General features: G+C 43.7%; 1 protein-coding gene across 3 annotated transcripts in view; it reads left to right on the forward strand.

Annotated features, from left to right (window-relative positions):
• Positions 1 to 7,141: 7,141 nt before the first annotated feature.
• Positions 7,142 to 21,168, forward strand: part of PTCHD4 (patched domain containing 4) — a 187,851-nt gene continuing 173,824 nt past the window's right edge. Inside the window, exons 1-3 of one of the 3 annotated variants that reach the window (XM_027057592.2) lie at positions 7,142 to 7,654; positions 8,861 to 12,785; positions 13,089 to 13,674. In XM_027057592.2, coding sequence (XP_026913393.1) covers positions 12,781 to 12,785; positions 13,089 to 13,674 — 591 coding nt within the window. In that variant the 5' untranslated portion in view covers positions 7,142 to 7,654; positions 8,861 to 12,780. Of the gene's footprint in view, positions 7,655 to 8,860; positions 12,786 to 13,074; positions 13,675 to 21,168 lie in introns of those variants that run through there. The other 2 variants (XM_027057591.2, XM_027057595.2) reach the window with 2 other exon arrangements.

A 21,168-nucleotide genomic window follows, 5' to 3' on the forward strand; every position in this document is an offset into this window, starting at 1 on the left:
TGGGACCACTAAAGAAGCAATAAAAAGAGACTTTGGTCTAATGTGGGTAATCCTGAAATAGAGCTCTATAAATATCGTTTAGAGATACGGAGAAATATTCAAGAAGAAATGACGGGGGTCGTCCCTCAGGAGTGAGCCTGGGAGCAGGAAGAGGTAGGGCAGGGATTTTTGCTTTTCATCATAAGGTCTATGCACCATTTGATTTCGCTTTGATAAAAGTGAAAAAATATGGAATTTGCATGTGTATGTGTGTGTGTGGTTTATTTTTTAAAAGAAATATATGCTGGAGGCTGTCTTGTCATCAGGGAAGCACTATACTCCACAAAACAAGAAATGACTGAGAAATTGAGAGTAGAGCTGGTTGCTAAGTTTGATCCCTCTGATCAAACAGGCCAGAGTTTAAATGAATGAAATGTAAATTGAATGAAATCTCAAAAGACCTGAAAACAATATTTTGTAGGCCATGTTTTTCCTTTTTTTTTTTTAACGTAATGTAATTTTTTAAGTTACTTTAGAGAGAGAGACAGAGAGGTGGGAGTAGAGGGGCAGAGGGAGAGACAGAGAGGAGAGATACAATGTCAAGCAAGCTCCAGGCTCAGTGTGGAGCCTGACACAGGCCTCGATCCCAACCCCCTGGGATCATGACCTGAGCCAAAATCAAGAGTCAGACACTCAACCAACTGAGCCACCCAGGCCCCCATGTTTTTCCTTTTGAGTCTCATGTTCTAACGTCTTCCTTCTACATTAATTTCCTGAAGAGAAGGCCTTTGAATTTTGCTGGTTATAGAAAGACCTCCCTTCCCACCAAGAGAAGGGAAATCATTAAGCAAAGGCCTTTTTTCTCCGGGGGCAAAGCTGACATAGGCAGTGGAATATTTTCCCTGGATACACAAATAGGCAAAGTAAGAAAAGTCAATAGATAATGTTTCACAACAAGGAAATATCCAAGATACGCTAAGAACACAGAAAGACAGAGCAGTCCAAATAGCAGAATCAAGAGAGGCTTTCAAGTACGTAGGACTGCTTTCAAATTCCAGTAATTCCTAATCCTCTGAATCTCAGTTCTAATATCAGTAATACTGAGTAAGAGATATCTATGTCACAGGATTCCTTAGTAATTAAATGAAATAATGAATATAAAATAACAAGCATAATATTTAGCTTATGATATTCAACAAAGCTAAGTTTCTCTGCCTAGTGTTGTAAATTTCTCCCCCCAAACTGTATCCTTTTTAGTGTCTATAATCATATGAATAATATCTAAGCATATCTGTATATACTTAGGTACAGCTTTTAAATATATGCAAATTAATTTAAGTTAATTATCTGTTTTACTTTCAAGTAATTATGTACCTCCTTTCACTTTAGCTATTTTGAAAGCAGGAAGCACATCTAATAAATCTTGTGTAACACTCCATACAATATGCATCCTGCTTCTATTAATGTATTCCACTTAATCCCCACAATAGCCTGCAAGGTGTGAGCTTTTCTTATCCCATCTTATCCCTATACAGATGAGAAGGCTAAAGTGTACAGTGGTTAAATAAGTTGGCCAAGCTAATGCCATTCACAGGTGACAGAGTAGGGATCTGAGGGACTTGAATGGATGTATCTGTGTCCAGGGTCCAGATAATCTGTTATGCTGTATCGCCATCACCCAGAAATATTATTGTCGTTGCTCTCATGCTTATCTTTGTAAATGAATTCAGGAGGTACACTATCTGTTTTTAGCCTACATATCCACATTGACTCTATCACCGCATCATTTCTATTTTCACTTGCGGGTAACTCACGAATATTTTCATTTTCTACCATCCCCGTCCATAGTACCCTGGTCCAGGCTGCTCTTGTCATGGCTCAACTGTTTCAGCCTCCTGAAGGATCACTCAGTCTTCACTCTTACACCTTCCAGCTCATTCTCTACACTGCCGCATGGCTATATTCTAAAACCCAATCTGTTCTTATAGCACTTTAGTAACTCCCCATCGCTCTGAGGAAAGTGCTCCAACTCTCTAACTCCCCCTACAGTATAAGCTCCATGAAAGTAGCAGCCCTGTACAGCTTGCCTAGGAGGGCTTTGCACATTTTGGTGATTCAAGAAGTCTTTGTTCAGTTAGCGTGTTGAAGGAAACTGGTTTCCAGGCTTCCTTATATTCATGCACCTGTTCATTCTATCAGCTCATCTTTTGCCATTCCTGCCCTTGAATATACACTCCAGCTCTAATAAACTTTTTGTTTAGGTCCTGAAAATCATCAAAAAGACAATCAGTGATCAGAAACACACAGCACTGAGAATGAGCAAGATCTACTCCAAGGTGCAGACAATCTGATAATCCCAGGAGAGCTGAGGCTGGCAACAGGGCAGCCAGAAGGGCCAAAGAGATGCTTCGGAACAACCACCACAAAGGGCAATGGATATAAGGCAAATGGGAGCATAGATCCGTGTCACCAACCACAAGGACTAAACCTAAGGCTCAAAAGTAATTTGTTATGTCTTATCCTTAGTGACAGTTATATTTCTCCTTTCTTCCTTAGTTTTTTGTTGTTGTTGTTTTGTTTTTGTTTTTTGTTTTTGTTTTTGTATACTTCTATCACACTAGGAGAGCCATTCGGGGATGAATTAAGTGTCTATTATGCTATTGTATGTTTATTATACATTAGTTATCCTGCTAGAAACTGAAGGTACAAGACCGGAGGGTAATAGGCATTGTCCTCATGAAGACTGCAGGCTATGTAGGAGGAAGATAGAGATTAGTTCAATACAACAGAATAAAGATTTCCCTAAGTTTCACAGCTGCTCAGCAAAGGGGGGGGGGGGGGGGGCACTGTGCCAAAGACGAAGGCCCACAGAAAGGGTTCATCACAATTTCTGTAAATGCCTATTGATTTCGCCTATGTCAACAAGATAACTAAATCTCCAGATGGTTAGTCTACACGTTTTCTGGCGATGTGTTGTTTACGTACAAATGTGAATGGTCATAGGAAGCTTTCTCATTTTTTCCATTTGAATATTAACTCATTTTGTTTACACTGATGTTCCTGGCTAAAAGGCTGAAAATTTCCCAAAGGTCACGGTGAAATTCCTCACCTCGTTTGACAGACTGAAGACCAAATTTTTGAATGTCAAGCACCCTTATAAATAGTCTGAGTTTGTCTGTTGTCTAATGCCATTTCACTTATATTTTTTCTGAAGAAATCTGTTTTCCTCAGGAAGAAAACTCTATTGGGAATTAAGTAATAGGCAGGTGCTACATCAGGGGTCAGGCCCTCCCTTTTTTCTCCCCTCAATGGTGACACCATTTTGGGTGGGGTGAGAGGGAGTCCTTATACAGGGCAGGGGTTATAATCACAGGAGCGAAGCAACTCCGTCTTTCATATTGTGATTCCATATTGGCTGCAAACCCACCCAAATCTTTTCAGCCATATGCAGCATTGGATATGCAGAATGTGAAGTTACTCAGAAATCACAGTTGCAACTATTGGGAGCCGTGGTGTACCCGGTGTGGGGAGAAGGCAGGGTGGTGGGAGCACTCCACCTAATGTGTAGGCAGTAATGTCATTGGCCGTAGAAACCTTAAAGAAATGATAAAACTGAGTAAAATCTGGTCTCTTCTTTTACTACCCCCATGCATTGTCATTTTAACAATGCCAGCCGTATAATCCTCCTCCAAGCTGGGTTAGACCATTCTTTATGTGACCCTTCTGCCTCCCCACAAAGTCCTCTTCTCCGTACTTACATCTCTCTTTCTCCCTGACCCTAAGGGGGCAAGGGCTACCGTTACCAGAGCTGAGAGTGTTGTTCTCTTCTTTTGCTGTTTGTAATGGTATCAGTGTTGGTGTCTGATCACGCAGCAATGAATGTGGAATTCTAACACGGGGCGACTCGACATTCCCGTTCGAGTATCTCTTCTACGGTGAATCTGACACTCACTCCCACTCAACAATTGGCTTCATAAAATTCTATTTTTTCTTTTCCAGCATCCGATGGGAGAACTGTCTTGTCAGGAAACAGGATGTGCAATTTCGTGGTCAGGCCTGAACTTAATGAGCGACTCATCCTTTAGGTGCAGATTCTCCGCGGTTGCAGGAACACCACTAAAATCCCGGATCGGTAACCAACCACTGGATTTGATGATGAGGACGTGCGTTTTGGAAAACGTGCAACTTCAAAAAAACAATTTGAGAGAATTATACTACTGAGTTCATCCAGAAGAGAGAGATGTTTTTCAGAGTAATTTCAAGAAGGCCTTGCTAGGGACATTTTGGAAAAAAAAAAAAATACTACTGGGAGGAAGGGAAGAAGGGAAGACCTACAGGAAGGAAGGAGAGAAGGCAAAAAAAAAAAAAAAATGGAGGAAATCCTTCGGTTTATTGTAGGGCCAACTGATAGACCTGTATTACACTCGGATTTCAGAAAAAAATTAAAAGATGATTTCAAGGGGCGCCTGGGTGGCTCAGTCGGTTAAGCATCTGACTTCAGCTCAGGTCATGATCTCACGGTTCGTGGGTTCGAGCCCCGCGTCGGGCTCTGTTCTGACAGCCCGGAGCCCAGAGCCCGCTTCGGATTGTTTCCCTCTCTTTCTGCCCCCTCCCCACTCATGCCCTGTGTCTCTCTTAAAAATAAATACACATTAAACAAAAAAATTTAAGATGATTTTAAGAAAAAAGTGTGATTTACTTCTTCCCAAATTAGAAAATCTTTAATAGTTGAAAGCGGAATGTGTACAAAGCAGCATGTCGTCTTAGTGCATTGTCCGATAAACGTCAGCACTTAACTGCATTTTGGCAGGCAGTCTTTCGTTTTCCGTCCAGCTATTCCCCTGTGACCACAATATTCTGAGTATTTTTCCAGCCTCTCTATCTTTCTCCAGACCAACACCAAAGCTCGCGTTCTCCTGTGTGCTGTACCAGTCCTCACCCTCAGTGACTCTCTGTTTGATATCGTGCAAAGAGTAAACAGGAAAGCAAGGCTGACACTTGAACAGGGAATGACGTGTTAAAAGGTGGCAGAACTCACAAAGGAACCCCATGGAAGCAACTTCCGGAAGACGACGGAATCCCGGCAGGACAAGGCGGCGATCACCTACTTCAATTTTATTACTTTGTATCAGTTTACCCATGTAAATCTAAGGCCTACGGACACTGAAATGATCTCACCAAAGTGATAAACAGTGGTGAAGCAAGAGGAGAACCTGACTAAAGATTAAGACAAAAGCGATTGCTTCAAATCTTCTCCAAAACTTACTCTTAAATTCCACCATAGGAAAATACCAGTTCGGGCAATAATTCAGTACTGATGATTTATTTATAAATGGTATATTAGTGGATGTCTACACTGCTTTGTTCCTCTTTTGAGTCCATAGTGTGGCTATTTTACAATGGGAATGAAATGGTGTTTATTTTCAGTGGTAAGCATGCAGGGTGCAATGAGAGGACAGTGGCACTGAACCTCTAAGCCACATTTGATGCACAATCTTATATATGATGAATTTTAGGTTATCAAGTAATGCAAAGCCTATCTAAACTTCCTATAACTGTTTTTAATGTTTGTTTATTTTGAGAGAGAAAGAGACAGGGGTTGGGAGGGGCAGAGAGAAAATGTGAGAGAGAATCCCAAGCAGGCTCCACGCTGTCAGCCCAGAGCTCAGTGCGGGGCTCGATCCCATGAACCCTGAGATCATGACCTGAGCCGAAATCAAGAGTTGGATGCTTAACCAACTGAGCCACCCAGATGCCCCTCCCATAACTTTTATTAAGTCAAGATGTTTGATTACACTCCTCAGTCATTACCAGTCAGTCATCTCCTACTCATACGGAAACAGTGATCAGAGATAGTGGATTCCCCCCAAAAAATAATACTCACATATTTGTACCCTATTGAAATAAAGGTAATTTTTAAAATATCAAAGATCTCACGGGTGCCCGGGTGGCTGAGTCCATTAAGCGTCCGACTTTGGCTCAGGTCATGATCTCATGGTTTGTGGGTTTGAGCCCCGTGTTGGGGTCTGTGCTGACAGCTCGGAGCCTGGAGCTACTTCAGATTCTGGGTCTCACTCTCTCTCTGCCCCTCCCCTGCTCTCCCTCAAAAGTAAATAAACATCAAAACAATTTATATATATATTTATTTATATATAATGTGTATACATATGTGTGTGTGTGTGTGTGTATGTGTGTGTGTGTGTGTGTAGCAAGGGGCACCTGGGTGGCTCAGTGGGTTAAGCATCCAACTTCAGCTCAGGTCACGATCTTACAGTTGGTAAGTTTGAGCCTTGCATTGGACTCTGCACTGACAGCTTGGAGACTGGAGCCTGCTTCAGATTCTGTGTCTCCCTCTCTCTCTGCCCCTCCCTTGTTTGTGCTCCGTCTCTGTCTTTCAAAAATAAATAAACATTAAAAAAAATTTTTTAAATATGTATATCAAGTACCTTTGGACTTCCCCTGTGCAGTATTATAAAGCTTTTAACATAAATGGATTAAAACCAGAAAAACAATTCCTTTGTCAGATTATGAGTTTGTTTTCCATCCAGAAAGTATGGTCTCCAGAAACTAATTTGCTCCAGCAGAAAAACTCAACACCCAAGGTTAATGTCAGCTACCCAACATCCAAACATCCCTGCCATCACATTATGCTTCTTCCTAAGAAAACTTTTGTTTAAGACGAAACAAAACAAAACAAAACAAACTGACAAAGTAAACCCCACATAAACTCCCACACGACAATGTTCTCTGAGAAGAGGCTGGCCCCATTCCCAGCCACATAGTGAGTCCAGATTGGTCTAAGCCAATTACTGCATTACTGATCCTCTCGCCAGTGATTGATTCAGACACGGGCCTGAGAAATGCGACTTATGAGGAAATCTGTTGGGGGTCTTCTGGAAAAGGTTTCTTCCCTCTTAGAAGAGATGCACAGAAAGAGGCAGCTTCCTTCTTCCCCAGGATCTTGTTTTGCCTGGTTGTGTGGCCTGTGACCAAACACAAGCACAACGCTCATGCTCTGGGGATGAGCAAAACAGAATGAGGAAGAGGACTCAGGTTCTTAAGGACACCCTTGAACCTCGAAATTAACAAGTTCTATAACTGTCATGCTTCTGGATACTGTTATGTTAGTGCTAGGACGTCCTTGGAACCACAGTAGAGGGGACGGCCATCTTGTCAGCACAACCCAACGAAAAGCCCCTAGTAGCTGCCAGAACGAATCGGAGGTCAACCAATCACCGAGCGACACCTTAGTTCCCAAATAAAGCCTTTGACTGCTAAAATTTTTTAGCCTCTGACTCCTATCTTTACCCTGCCTTACGCCTGACCCTAACATTTGGTTTGCCTGCATGTTGGTAGTTCCAGTTGGGGTCGGCCGCCACGACAGCATCGGCCCACACAGGCATAGTGGGGTCGGTCATGTGGGTTTGGTTTGCATGTTCCCTGGCTGCGGCCTGGATGTGCTCCCTCTCCTCAGGGGTGAGGGTAGAGGTGAGGATTACCTGGATGTCATGCCATGTGAGACTGTAGGCTTGGGCAAGGTATTGGAATTCCTTAATGTATTGGGTGGGGTCAGCCGAGAATGACCCTAGCCGCTTTTCAATGGCGGATAAGTCTTGGAGGGAGAAGGGGACGTGAACGGGAACCAGGCCTTCAGGCCCTGCCACCTCGCGGAGAGGTAAGATGGCCGCTGGGGTCTGTTCGCTGGGAGGGGCCTGAGCACGAGTTCGTGGGAGGCGAGGGCGGGACGGCTGGGGGTTGGGACTACCGAGTGGGGCGAGGGCCTGCGGGCGGCGTGGCTAGATCCTCTAACGGGTCGGAGATCAGGGAAGTTGGTGAGGTGGGGTGATGGGGGGGGGGGGGGGAAGGTTGTGGGCGGGCAAGGAGCATGCGTGCAGAGGGGCAGGAGGAACATAGGGTGGGGCGAGACCTGAGGTCCCAAAAGGCCACGACTAGGGTATTTCTCCCCATTTTCCCCGCCGAGGGCAGAAAGTGTCCAGATCGGTTAAGACTTGGTATTGTAAAGACCCCTCGGGTGGCCATTGAGAATCATTATCTAATTTGTACTGAGGCCACACTACAGTGCGAAGGCGGATGAGCCGGTTACGACGAAGTTTGCCTTGTAAGCCCAGGAGCCAGAAGTTTTTAACAGACGTTGGAGGGGGGTAAGAGATGGAGGCGGTTTAGACTCGTTACTCCCCATTGGCGTGGCAGGGCGAGGCGTCCCTCGCGCTGCAATAAGGGGCCTTGCGGCGTTCGGAGGAAAGGAGACTGACTTGCCAGACGTCTCTCGTGGGTGTCAGCCATAGCTGGAGGAGGGAAGGAGGGGTCTGCCCTACTTACCGGCTCCTGTAGACGCTTGAGAGTAGGGTGTTGGCCTCTGGCTTGGCGAGGAGGGAGCTCAGCAAGGGAGGCGAGCTACTACCTCCTCCCGGGTTTTGGCACCAAATGTTAGGGTCAGGCGTAAGGCAGGGTAAAGATAGGAGTCAGAGGCTAAAAAATTTTAGCAGTCAAAGGCTTTATTTGGGAACTAAGGTCTCGGGCAAGGTTCCCTGACTCAGGGAGAGAGAGAGGGAGGAGTCAGGGATGTCGCCCCCAAGGTGTGGTGGGGCGGGGTTTTTAAGCTGCAGCGGTTCCGGGTTTAGGTCCGGGTGGGCCTTTTTCGCGTCAGGTCATGCTGTTGCTCGGCGATTGGTTGACCTCTGATTCGTTCTGGCAGCTACTAGGGGCTTTTCGTTGGGTTGCGCTGGCGAGATGGCCGTCCCCTCTACTATGGTTCCAAGGACATCCTAACAGATAAGAAATGCCCTTATTGTTTAAACCAGTTGCTGGAAACATCCAAAATGATTAAGACCAACATTGTCTCTAAAACTGTATCTCTCAGACGTGCCCTTCCTGGACACGACAGGCCTAAGAGGTCAGACTCCTTAAAGCCACCACAGAAGAAGCTCAAAGAGCATTTTCCCAAAACCAACATTGCTCAAGTTGCCTGTGGGACGGAGAAGGAGATCTGCGTGAAACTGCATTATTCAGCCTCTCTTGCGACTAAATTCTAATCTAAGGATGTAAGAGGAAATAACATATGCCATTCCAGACTGAGCCGTAAACGCCTCCCCAGCGGGCTCCTCCGGGCTCTTTCCCACGTTTAGCTGACTGGCCAGGAAATGGCCTCCCTTGGGAATGCCCTTGGAAGCCAGGAGTCGAAGATGGATGAATGACTTGTGGAACTGAGGTCTACCTTTTCTTGCTAAAACGGGAATACCCATAATGGACTGTTCACCTCGAACAAGATATAAACTTGTACTGTTTTACACCGCTAAAATTTAGAGGCTTATTTGTTACGATCACGAGTATTACAGCGCTAGTTAATACGACAGAGTTACAGGGCTTTGGTGAATGTTGCTGTGAATGAAGTGACAAGAGGGTAAAGAACATAATCCAAGTTCATAGATAAGGAAACAGGATCAGAGACCGAGGTGTCTCGCTCAAAACACCCAGGAAGTAACGTGAGGGGCTGGCCTAGAACTCAGCTAGTCTGGGTCCAAATTCATGTTCTTCTGGTGTCCTAACCCACAAAAGGCCAAGTGGATAAATGCCAACCTGGTTCCAAGTCTTGAAAACTGATTATTGACCAACACACATCAGAAAAGACAAATCCTATATGAACAAACCAGTACAGATATTTGTGTTGTAACTGATTGGCCTCTAAATGCACCACTTTCAGATTTATTTTAAGCTTTATTTTCAATCAGGTTTACTAGAATTATCATGCGATTGATATCCACTAATATTCTAGTGCAAATTAATATCCTGTAGGTTAATCTGGAATATTGCTAACATTCCCCTTCTTTTGAGCATATGCTTTATCTTTCTAATGAACCCATAATAGTATTTGCCCTTAGCTTTTTACAGTATCAAAATTAAGAAGCCATGATTTTCTTCTTTCCTTCAATTTTTTTCCAAAAAAAAATGTTTTTATTATTGAAAAATCATTTAAAGATCAGCCACTGAGCCAATTTGTCACTGTTGAAGTGACAGGTAAGGAGGTTACAGGTAAGCATGGGAAAGAGGCTTCAATGACCCATGTGGCAATAGATTAGGGTTGGAGACATACATAAACCCATGTTTAGTTTAATCTAGATACAAAGAGCTAAATAAAGAACTATTTATAGATATACACATGCACAGATTAGTATACAGACAGTCCCCAATTTACAATGGCTTGACACACAATTTTTCAACTTTATGTTGTGCATTCAGTAGAAACCATACTCTGAATGTCGCAAGCCACATTCAGTAGGATCATCTCTCATGCTAGGCAGCGACACTAAGCCACAGATTCCAGGTCACCATGCAGTCAGGAAGGTAAACAACCCATACGCCTTCAACCAGTTTTTCACTTTCAATACCATATTCAATAACTTACATGAGATATTCAACACTTTACTGTAAAATAGTCTTTATGTTAAACGGCTTTGCCCAACTGTGGGCCAATGTAAGTGCTCTGAACATGTTTAAGGTAGGCTAGACTTAGCTATGGTTTTGGTAGTTTAGGTGTATTAAATGCATTTTGAACTTGCAATATTTTCAACTTACCATGGGTTTTTTAGGACATCACCCCACTGTCAGCTGAGGAAGATCTGCACACCCATGTATTTCCTTGTTGTCGGTGGCGAAGGTTTAGAAGTGATGACACCCCAACAGCAAGCAGCACACTTAGCATCCAGATCTTTGTTTCTAATACCATTGTCTAATAGACAAACCAGGACTTCTCGAGAAATGGCTGATACTCAGACAGAAAAGATACAAGACAAGCCTGGAATATCTTTTAGTGCTGGAAAATACAGAATACTTTTTTTTTTTAAGGACCCAATAATAATGAGATATGTCAAAGGGAGACAGAGCACCCAGTGGGCAAAGTGGAACCAATCTGAGCAACAAAGGAAACAAAGTATTGAATTCTAATCCAAGCACAAGAGAAATATTTATAAATACCCCTAAACCCATGCTGATATAAAAGCGTTAAATGGAATGGAATGGAATGGAAGAATAGAAATCTCATACAGGAGCAAGGGCTGGGTGGAGAACCATCAGGGATATTATAGAAGCTATTGGCCTGGGGGTAGGGGGTGGGGTGCTGCAAACAGACTGGTCTTCAAGGTCAATTTCAATTTTAAAGGCTGGAATTTTTTCTTTTATCTTCTATATAACACCACCTTTAAACTGTTGCCCTTAATTAACCATTGCCCCTGTTTCTGAGCTGCCTGCAGTCTCTCTGGTCTTCTAACTGAAAAACTGATTCCACTAGGAAAAATAAAACTCATCTATTAAGAGGATGAGATTTTTCAGCTTTTTTTGTATGCACACGTGGGCATATCTCAAGTATCTGATGAAGAGTGGGTCATTTTACTATGATTAAGAAAGTGTGAATGAATCATGTTTTGAATCCCCATTTTCTCTATGAAGTCAGTGCAAAAAGAACAGAAACTTTGGAAAGCAGGTCTCCAGTTCACAACCAAACTTAGAACTTGTCTTCAAGGGTTCTTCACATTCTTTCCAGAACACTGGGCCTTGTGAAAGGCCCAATCAGCAAAAAAATAAAATACACACATCCACTTACTAATAGCAAAGTTTTTGAAGTTGATGGGATCTGCAGGTGAGAGTTTCTCATCTTTACAGGGTTAGGTACTCAGGGAGGAATTGTACCTGGTGGGAGTTTTCTCTCCTCTGTGGTGAAGGAGACTCACTGTTTTACATAGTAAACGACGCCAGTGTATTTCCTCCTAGCCCTGTCACCCTCTTTATTGAGGCAAAACCTATGTGATGGGTGTCCCAAAATGTTTGTTTCTGTAATTCCACTCAAGAGAAAACTAGATAGCCTCTGGGTCTACTTCATATCAGAATAAATCTGATGGAAGGGAAAATGGGGAAAGGGAACTGAAACCAGAAACTAAGAACTTTTTGTTCTAAACTTCAAAAGTACAGGAGGTGAACGTAATATTTTATGGGAAACTACACACTGCTTGTGGATCTTCACTACCAACCCGCGACACACACAAACACACACACACCAAGCCACAGGCGACTGCTATTGGCAAATGCCTCCTCTCCAATCACCAGATCAAGGAAGGGATCTCTAGAGCCCCAACGCACCACCCACAAATGGGGTCTCTGGCAGCCCTCGGCTGCAGCCTACTAGTCTGGAATGACGGCGGGAAGGTGTTGCAAGGAAATCCCTTGCATGCTTTGTGGTATGTTAAAAATGCAGCATCATCCTCTCTGCTCTCTTTTTCCTTCGGCAGGAAAGCAGATTTCGAGGGCACAGGGAAACTGGAGGGGCAAAACGGCTGCTGGCCTCCAGGAGCCCTCGAGCTCCCTCCCTCCACACACCCCCCCCCCCGTACACCCCCTCTCCCCCCCGCAGGCTCTAATTGCCTTTGCTCCAATGGGCCAGCAGCACCTTCACCAGTTTCCTCTTCCATTCACTCCAGCCAGGAGGGAAGAGGGAAAACAAAACTCTAAAAATAACTGCCAGCGTCTTAAAAAAAAAAGCTTAGCTGCCCCCCCCCCCCACCTCGCTCCCTCCCTTCTAGTCTCTCTCCTCCCCGCCCCCCTCCGCCCCGTTTGGGGCACATGTCTGCTTCTTACAACACCGAGGCACATGGTTCCAGTTAGGCACCCAACCCCATCAGGACGGAGAGGAAATCCACATCTGTGGGACGCTCCGCACGGAACCACCTCCAGCGAGGGAGGCCGGGGGACTGCAGCACCGAGATGAAGGGCTAGACCGAGGGAACGCTGCTCATGCGGTGAGAGGGGCGCGGGAGGCGGCGAGGGCGCGGGGAGGCCGGGGAGGGGTGGGCCCCGCGGTGCCCCCGCAGCGCGCTGTCGATATTTGCCCGCCTTGCTGCAACTTGCTGCAGTGTTTGAAAGAGTAGTAGGAGCGCATGGAGGTGGGGCCGGGGAAAGACCAGGCGGAGTGGTTGGGGGTGAGCGCGGAGGGGTGGGGACGCGGCGGTGCTGGGGAGGGGGGCTGGCCCGGAGGGGGGTGGGATGGGGGAGCGGGGGGGGGGGTGGCCCGGCGCTTACACATGTCACATGTGCTTTTTAAGACGGCCGGGAGCGCCTGCGAGCTGGATCTGGTGGAGGATGCTGCGGCAGGTGCTTCGCAGAGGGCTCCAGTCGTGCTGCCACAGGCTGGGCTTGTGCGTGAGCCGGCACCCGGTCTTTTTCCTCACCGTGCCCGCAGTCCTGACCATCACCTTCGGCCTCAGCGCGCTCAACCGCTTCCAGCCCGAGGGCGACCTGGAGCGCCTGGTCGCTCCCAGCCACAGCCTGGCCAAGATCGAGCGCAGCCTGGCCAGCAGCCTTTTCCCCCTGGACCAGTCCAAAAGCCAGCTCTATTCGGACTTACACACCCCTGGGAGGTATGGCAGGGTGATCCTCCTCTCCCCACCCGGGGACAATATTTTGCTCCAGGCTGAGGGGATCCTGCAGACCCACCGAGCCGTGCTGGAAATGAAGGTGAACCACAAGGGCTATAATTATACTTTTTCCCATCTGTGTGTGTTGAAAAATCAGGATAAGAAATGCGTGCTGGATGATATTATTTCAGTGCTAGAGGATCTCAGGCAGGCTGCCGTCTCCAATAAGACAACAGCCAGGGTGCAAGTGAGGTATCCCAGCACTAAATTAAAGGTACGCTCCTCCTGCATGCTTCTGCCAATTAAAGAGGCAGCACTTCATTTCTTGCCCTAAACAAGCAAAGAAAATGCAGAGGTCTCATCCTTAAGACTCAGAAGCTAATGCTTCTTTCATTTTGGGGGGAGGGGGAAAGATGGGCAACTGAGTGAAGAAAATAGGCAATGAATGGTACGACTAGATATTAAGAAATTCAAAGCCAAACAAAACAAATGCCAAAAAATGAAAAAAAAAAATGGAAAAAAAAAAGTTGTTTCTGAGACCCTGCAATTACATCTTTGTTCAGGGTTAATAAATCAGTGAATGGAAGGGGGAGGGGGAATCCTAAACAATTTGGGGGATTTCTTTTCATTATGGGGCTCGATGTATTTCTTATTACTGATTACACATCCACCTGGTGCCATGTTCACCTATTTACATCTTCAGCCTGGTTTGATTTTGACATGTAGAGATTTTGTGTTTTGGTGCCTTGTGAGTGTGTGTCTGGAAGCAGTGGATATGAATGTAGTAGGGATTTCAGGAATTATGTGTAAGTGTGTTAGCATAGCAAAAGAAGCAGAGACGTTCTATGTGTAAAAATGGGGATGTGCAGGTAACAGATGTTGCCGTAGACTGAGTCCTGTTACCCTCCTTTCCCGTCACAATATCCAAACCAAACCAAGATGATAGCCCAATAGCAAAGAAAAAAGAGAAAAATTCCACAGTCAGCAGAAGTTGCAAAAAAAAAAAAAAAGATTATTTCAGTATTAAACATATTATGCTGTTTGAACTCTCGATTCAAATTTTGTTGCTCAAATGAGATTTCTAAACTCATCCTACACTGTCAGGATTGAGCTGCTGCAGGCAATGAGGCATGCAGTCTCCAGGTGACTGAAGTTTCAGGGACAAATGTGACTTCCAAAAGAGTCACTGCACCATTTGTATGCTCGACCCTGTGTGTGCTCAGAACCTGCACAACGGAGAACTCCCAGGACAGGTGTTTCCCAAGAAGGAGAAATTTTCTTTCTTCTAACGTGTATAAGGCTATGTGTGTGCTTTCATGGAGATAATGGAATAGGAGGGACCTCGTTTGGGTAAATGGATGGCCGAATATCATTAATATTTCTCTTTATGTATTTGAGATTTGAGATTTGAGTCAGCATCTATACACGATTTAAAAATAACTTTCTGGGGTTATTTTAGATACAAAGGCTCTTTATTGTGCATTGAAGGAGAGTTTTGTGCACTTAGAAACTAGGGATTCCTCAGGAAACCTCATAACCTGCCTCCTTTTAACACGTTGTCCTTGTTTAAATGCATCCAGAGGCTGACAGGGTTTCAGCTTTACAAAGCTGAGCAGTCCCTTGGGGTTTACTGAAACTAGACAGATGATTCATCAGCTTGAAATCTAGGTAAGGAAGGGCTTGCCTGCTTCACACTTATCGAAGGAAGCACGATGAATATATGTGGTTGGGCAGCATGCTTTTTGTTACCCGAATCCTTTGCCATCAACATTATCACTTGCTACAGGAAAGGATGCAGTGGAGGGAGAGGTGATCTTCTAGCCTAATCTTTTAACTGAGTTCTAACCTATGCCGGACATCTGGTGTAAAAAGCCATTTGAAACTGTGTCATATTTAAGTTTCAATTTGTTTTCCCTGTGGAGGCAAGTTTGCAGATTACTAACGTGCATTATTAATTGGGTCCCTTATTTCCTTTATTCAGCAGTACTCTCCAGGTGTAAGAGCGTTGGCCAATCAGCCACTGTGAATATTTTGTTTATCCGTCAAAATCATTATGACATTTACAGTATAAACCCCTGAGGTCTTTAATTCACTCATTTAATATTTAGCTGTGCTCCTGTGATTTGCTAGGGGCTCTTGTAGGCACATGAGACAGAATTTGGGGTCAGAAAAACAAGGTTCTTATTCTCACAGGGCTTACAAGTAGTGTATGTCAGTATCCTCACCGAGAGTTGCCTGTGAGCAGGGATTCTGCAATCTTTGGGTTCCTCACTGAGCCAACACCATACTAGGCCTATCATTGGCGCTCCATCTAAACTTTTTGGCTGATTGACTGGTGGATCTACATCTTGGTAGGAGTCAGTGTATAATCATGAAAGAATGGAATAAGTGATTACAAAGGCCAGTGTAATAGTATTAATAGAATTATTCTATTAACCATAAAAAGAACAGGAAAATTACACCTTGGCTCTATAAACTGTAGAGCCCTATTCTGCTCCGTTCTAATGTCAACGCTTCCACACATGTGCTGACTTGACTCTCACTGCATGGCATCAGTGGGAGTTATAGAAGATAATTGGGAAAATGCATCCTTTGAGTGTCTTCTGAGAGCAGTGGGTCCTCTCAAGCATCCAGATGCAATCTCATACATGCTAATGTAATATAAAATATAATTTGTGGAGTACTGTGGAGAGCTCGAATCCTATCAAAGCGTCTCCAAGGATGTCTAGGTTAAGAGCTCCTTGTCACAGAGCAAAGTGAGATGGCCTCTTGTTTTGATTACATGTTATTTGGAGATGATTTTGATTCACATGTGGCAGTGGTTCTCAAGAGGTGTCCCTGGAATGTTGATGCATGGTAAAGTTTGAGAACTTCTGGTGTATGCGATTTGAGGGGAAATTTTGTACTTACCTTTTATGGCCCTCTAATTCATTTTGCTTTCCTCTGTCATACTTGGGTCACCTCTCTTCCCAACTCAATATGGAAAATTTTCATGGTGGAAGATGCCATTGATAGGCAGGGAAGCAGGAGTTGTGGGAAAATGCAAAATAAATAGCACTGGCTGGACAATTTGAGCAGGGATTGGCAATCTCTTGACACGGAAGAAGCAGCAGGTCAGTTCTCAGAGATAGTCTGAAGATGTAGAAACACCGATTGACAGAAAGAAGCGACCAGAAACAGTTCTGACCATTGGAAGGACATCTTCCAAATATCACGAAGACACCCAAGTAGTCCTGAGCACAGAATGGTTTAGAACTTCTGATAAACACGATTATCTTGCCAAAGTGATCCAGAGAAGCAGAGACAGGGAAAGTTGGCTGGTAACAGAGTCTCAGATAAAGCTGGTATGAAAAAAGCAGGAGTCAGCTTAGAATATTATAGAAGAAATGAAACATACACATTTTCAAAAACTGTGTGGAAAAGGTGCCCAAATCTGCAATTCCAACACCTGCATGATAGGAACTCTATAAGGGTGTCTCTAATTAAAATCTTTATATTATTATATCCATTATCATATTCCAGATGAGGCACGAAGTCATGTCTTCTATTCCTTCTATGCTATTTATGTTCCCCCCAACCTAATTCAGTTCTTTATAGATAGTATTCACATCATTGATTAGTCTGTTGATTAATTTGTACATTTGTACTGTAATATCACAAAATTATCATCACTTTTCATACTTCTGTGGCATAATTTTACTTTTAAAGGTAGTCTCTACATTCTCCAGATTTCTATAAAGTGTTTTTGGCCCCAATAGTTTAGAGACCTTTTTTTTTTCCCACCTAGTAAACTACATATTGTATAAGTTAATACAATGTGGCTAGACTGAATTTCTAAGTTAAATACATAACATATTGCTGAACCCCGTCTCTTGAATAAAATGAATCAGGTGCTCAACATCCTTAAGCAAGGACCACTCTGGACTCCAAGATCTTTACTCTGGCCACAGTAAAATACACAAATAAAAAGAAGCAGGCAAATGGGGTCCATAGCAAATGGTGAGAAAGAAATGAAGCAGATTTGATTCCCCTGCAGCCTGTCCTTCCTACTAAATTTCATTAATCCCACACCTAGGAATAGATGTTGAACTGAAGTGTATGTGCTTCAATATACCATATTTAAGAACAGGAGCAAAGAAAGATCTTCCTGTTTCTTAATAAAGGACAGCACTTCTGTGGGGACATTTCCAGGTTTGGAAGATATTGCCATTGATTATTTCATTCCAGATTCAATGGAAGGGCAACCTAAGCCAACATGGAAAGTGAGGACCAACATTATTTTAGAGATTTCCAAGAAAGTTTGGTTCTTCCAGACCTCTTTCCCTAGTTTATTCTAAAATCTTGTAAGACATCCATGTCAGGATCTTCTCTCAGGATATTTTGATTTAAGCTTACCTTCCTGATTCTGTCTCTTGACGGGGGAAAACATTGCTACCTTACTGAATGTTCAGATTTATTGTGCTTTATACATAGCATATTATTGTTACAAGTTTGTGAGTCAGGGGAGTATTTTTATTCTCATTTTATAGGTAAGGAAGCTAACGACCAGGTTAAATGACTTGTACAAGGTCCCTGAGATAGTACACGTTGGAGCTGGGATTTGAATCCAGGTGTCCGTACTGAATTCTTAATCACAATACTACATTAGGTCCCATCACGCTCTGCGCCATTCTTTGTAACAACAGGCCTTTGTACTAAGAAAAATCTCGTGCCATAATTCCCAAGTCATCTCAGATCTGCATTAAAAGACCACTACTGATCTTTCACAGTTGTCTGCTGGCTCACTCAGATCCACTAGTTCATAAGATGGGGAAAGGAAGCTTCACTTCTCTTATTCATCCATAAGGGAGTGAAACTTCCAGTCTGGGCAAACCCCTACTGTATGCTGACCGAGGAACCTGCTACAAATTGTTTAGCAAATGCCTCACTGGCCAATGATTTCATCTTTAATATCATTTCAAAACAACTCAAAACAAACCATGGCGAGGCTCCATGATCAACTGCAAGTGGGAAACCTACAGTGTGGTCTACAGTTTTCAGACAGGGTATTTTGTCCCAGACAAGCTTGGGTGTTTTTGTCTTAAACTGGCATCAGGAAAAATAATTGATGATATAGGTTGGGATAAGACAATGGGGAGTAAATTGGGAAATGTTCAGGAGCTCTAAGTTCTAAGCCCAGTTCTTTAAAGATCAGTTGTGTGTTAATGGATAAATCCCATCACCAATCTGGACTTCAAGTTCTAGCATTCTGATGTAACGTTCCACTAGGTAATAGATGACTATCATTACGGTAGATTTGGGAATATATTCTAGAATATTTTTCCTGTGGAATAAAGTAGATGTGTTTGGTTAGATCTGAACTATGCTGTTCAATAATGGTAATCACGGTTTCCTAATGAAGTTATTGTATATATATTTCCTAGCCACCGAGTCAGGATAAATTGGTTTATTAAATTTTTCTGACTGGTTTAAAAACTGTTCCTCGTACACGGGGCACCTGGGTGGCTTAGTCAAGGTTGAGCGTCAGACGGTTGATCTCAGCTCAGGTCGTGATGTTATGGTTGGGGAGTTCAAGCCCCATATGGGCACTGTCAGTGCAGAGCCTGCTTGGGATTGTCTCTCTGTCTCTCTCTGCCCCTTCCCTGTTTGCAGTCTCTCTCTCTCTCTCAACAATAAATAAACTTAAAAAATAAAATAAAATATGGGGTGCCTGGGTGGCTCAGTCAGTTAAGCACCAGACTTTGGCTCAGGTCATGATCTCATGGTTCGTGGGTTTGAGCCCCATGTTGGGCTCTGTGCCGAGCTCAGAGCCTGGAGCCTGCTTCAAATTCTGTGTCTCCCTCTCTCTGTCCCTTTCCCACTCATGCTCTGTCTCTCTTTCTCTCTCTCTCTCAAAGACAAATAAACATTAAAAAACAAAATAAAACAAAACTGTTCCTCCATACAAAGAAGGCAAAGAGAGACCAAAGAAAGAAGCAGGCCACCCTAGATTGGTAGGTGTCAAGGTTTAATGAGCCAGAGAACTTCTATATGAGGCTTTTCCTGGGCAGCCACAAGATGAGTAGATCTCTATACTGCCTGTGAGAATCTTAAAAGTCTGTATAGAAGCCTGTGTTCAGTTACATACACCGTCCAGATGGTCTCAACAACACATTGCTTTCTCAGGGCTGCATCCTTGAAAACATCTCTCACTGTGAGAATAATGGACAGTATGTATATTTCAAGGCCAGGGGAAGAGGTCAGGAGCCTCTGATTACCCAGGTCAAGCTTATGGGTCAATCAGAGGTCATGTCCTCTTAATGACCTCGTCCAACACTGAGCATCCAAATGGGCAAAAGGCTTGCTTGATGGGGGAGCTGTCTCCTTCTCCTTGGCTTCAACAAAGACCTATTTTTAACTAAAGTAAATAATTTTCATAATTTTATTTATACTCTCTTCATGTTTGAAATTCAAGGATTAAGGGATGGTTTAAAAAAAAAAAAAGGAACAGAAATGGTTCTCTCCATTCTTCTTTTCTTACTCTCAGTTGATCTGCTGGTGTTTCCCTCAGTGGTGCAGGACCACCAAGAGCTTGGGGTAAGGGTGGAGAAAAGAAGTCAAAGAGACACAACATGGTGGCAGTGCTGGAAGAACTAAGGCCACTCCCCCCTCCAAAAGAAACCACTCCTTTGCCTCTCCTGCCATTTTAAGCAATGATAAGCTCTAACAGTTATTTTCTCAGCCTTTTCTATTATAGATATTATTTAACTGAAACAAGCTATTATATTTTGCGTTTCAAAATACATTGTGCTTGGAGAGTATTTTCCATTTTAACCCAATAGCTGTTACATCATTATTGGACCACATTGCTTTTAATTCAATTTTAGAGTGATCAGCATATGTTCAAGCCTATTCTAGATACTTCCAAGCACTTCTGTATGTGCTCGGTATAAATATTTTTTAAAAAGGAGTCTGGAAATTCCTAGACTCTAGATTTGTGTAAGACGGCTCTAGCTTGAACAGCAAGTCTGTTTCTTCCCTGAGTCAAACAGATCACCTTGGGGCCCCCTCCCCAGGGTGGAATCCTGGGAGTAACTCATTTCTCTGGATTGTTTCTGCCCGTGTGCTGGTCGATAGGGTTACATTTATCCCAGCCCTGGCACGCAGAAACGTTTAGGCAATGCTTCTGGTTAAAAAGGGTGCCAAGTTGCATTGTAAATAACAAAATCAATTTCATTTTGTTTTCTAAGACCTTGTTTCCTAAAGTGTTACATATGGACAGGCAGCATCAGTATCACCTGGGACATTATTAGAAATGCAAATTCCCGCATCTCACCTGACAGGAGTCTGCATTTTAACAAAGCCCCTAGGTGATTCATGCATTTGAGCATTTGAAAAGCTCCGGTCTAAGACACAAGGTGGACCTCTGCATTCCTCATTCATGGCCGAGCTTGAAATAACCTGTCAATTCAGACCAAGAACACCCTAAGAAAATTGAGTAGTTGAGCCTATAGTCATATCATTCAGGCACGTGATAGAGATGTTGAGGAAATGCCTGGAGAATTAGCAAGCAGCTCTTCCGCATGGAGAAACCCTCGTCCATGGAGAAACCCTCGTCCGTATCAGCTGTCGTTGGGAACTGTCACCTGGTTAAGCTTAAAGCTGATTACTGTCGTTCAATATTTTCCAAAAATGTTGAAATTAAATCTAACCATCTCTTTAAGAAAAAAACATCAGCAGCATTTTTCTCAAGGCCCTTTGCAGTTTTTTTTTTCACGAGAGTGGCAAC

Source organism: Acinonyx jubatus, chromosome B2 (assembly GCF_027475565.1).
Source record: "Acinonyx jubatus isolate Ajub_Pintada_27869175 chromosome B2, VMU_Ajub_asm_v1.0, whole genome shotgun sequence".
NCBI classification, from domain to species: Eukaryota; Metazoa; Chordata; class Mammalia; order Carnivora; family Felidae; genus Acinonyx; species Acinonyx jubatus.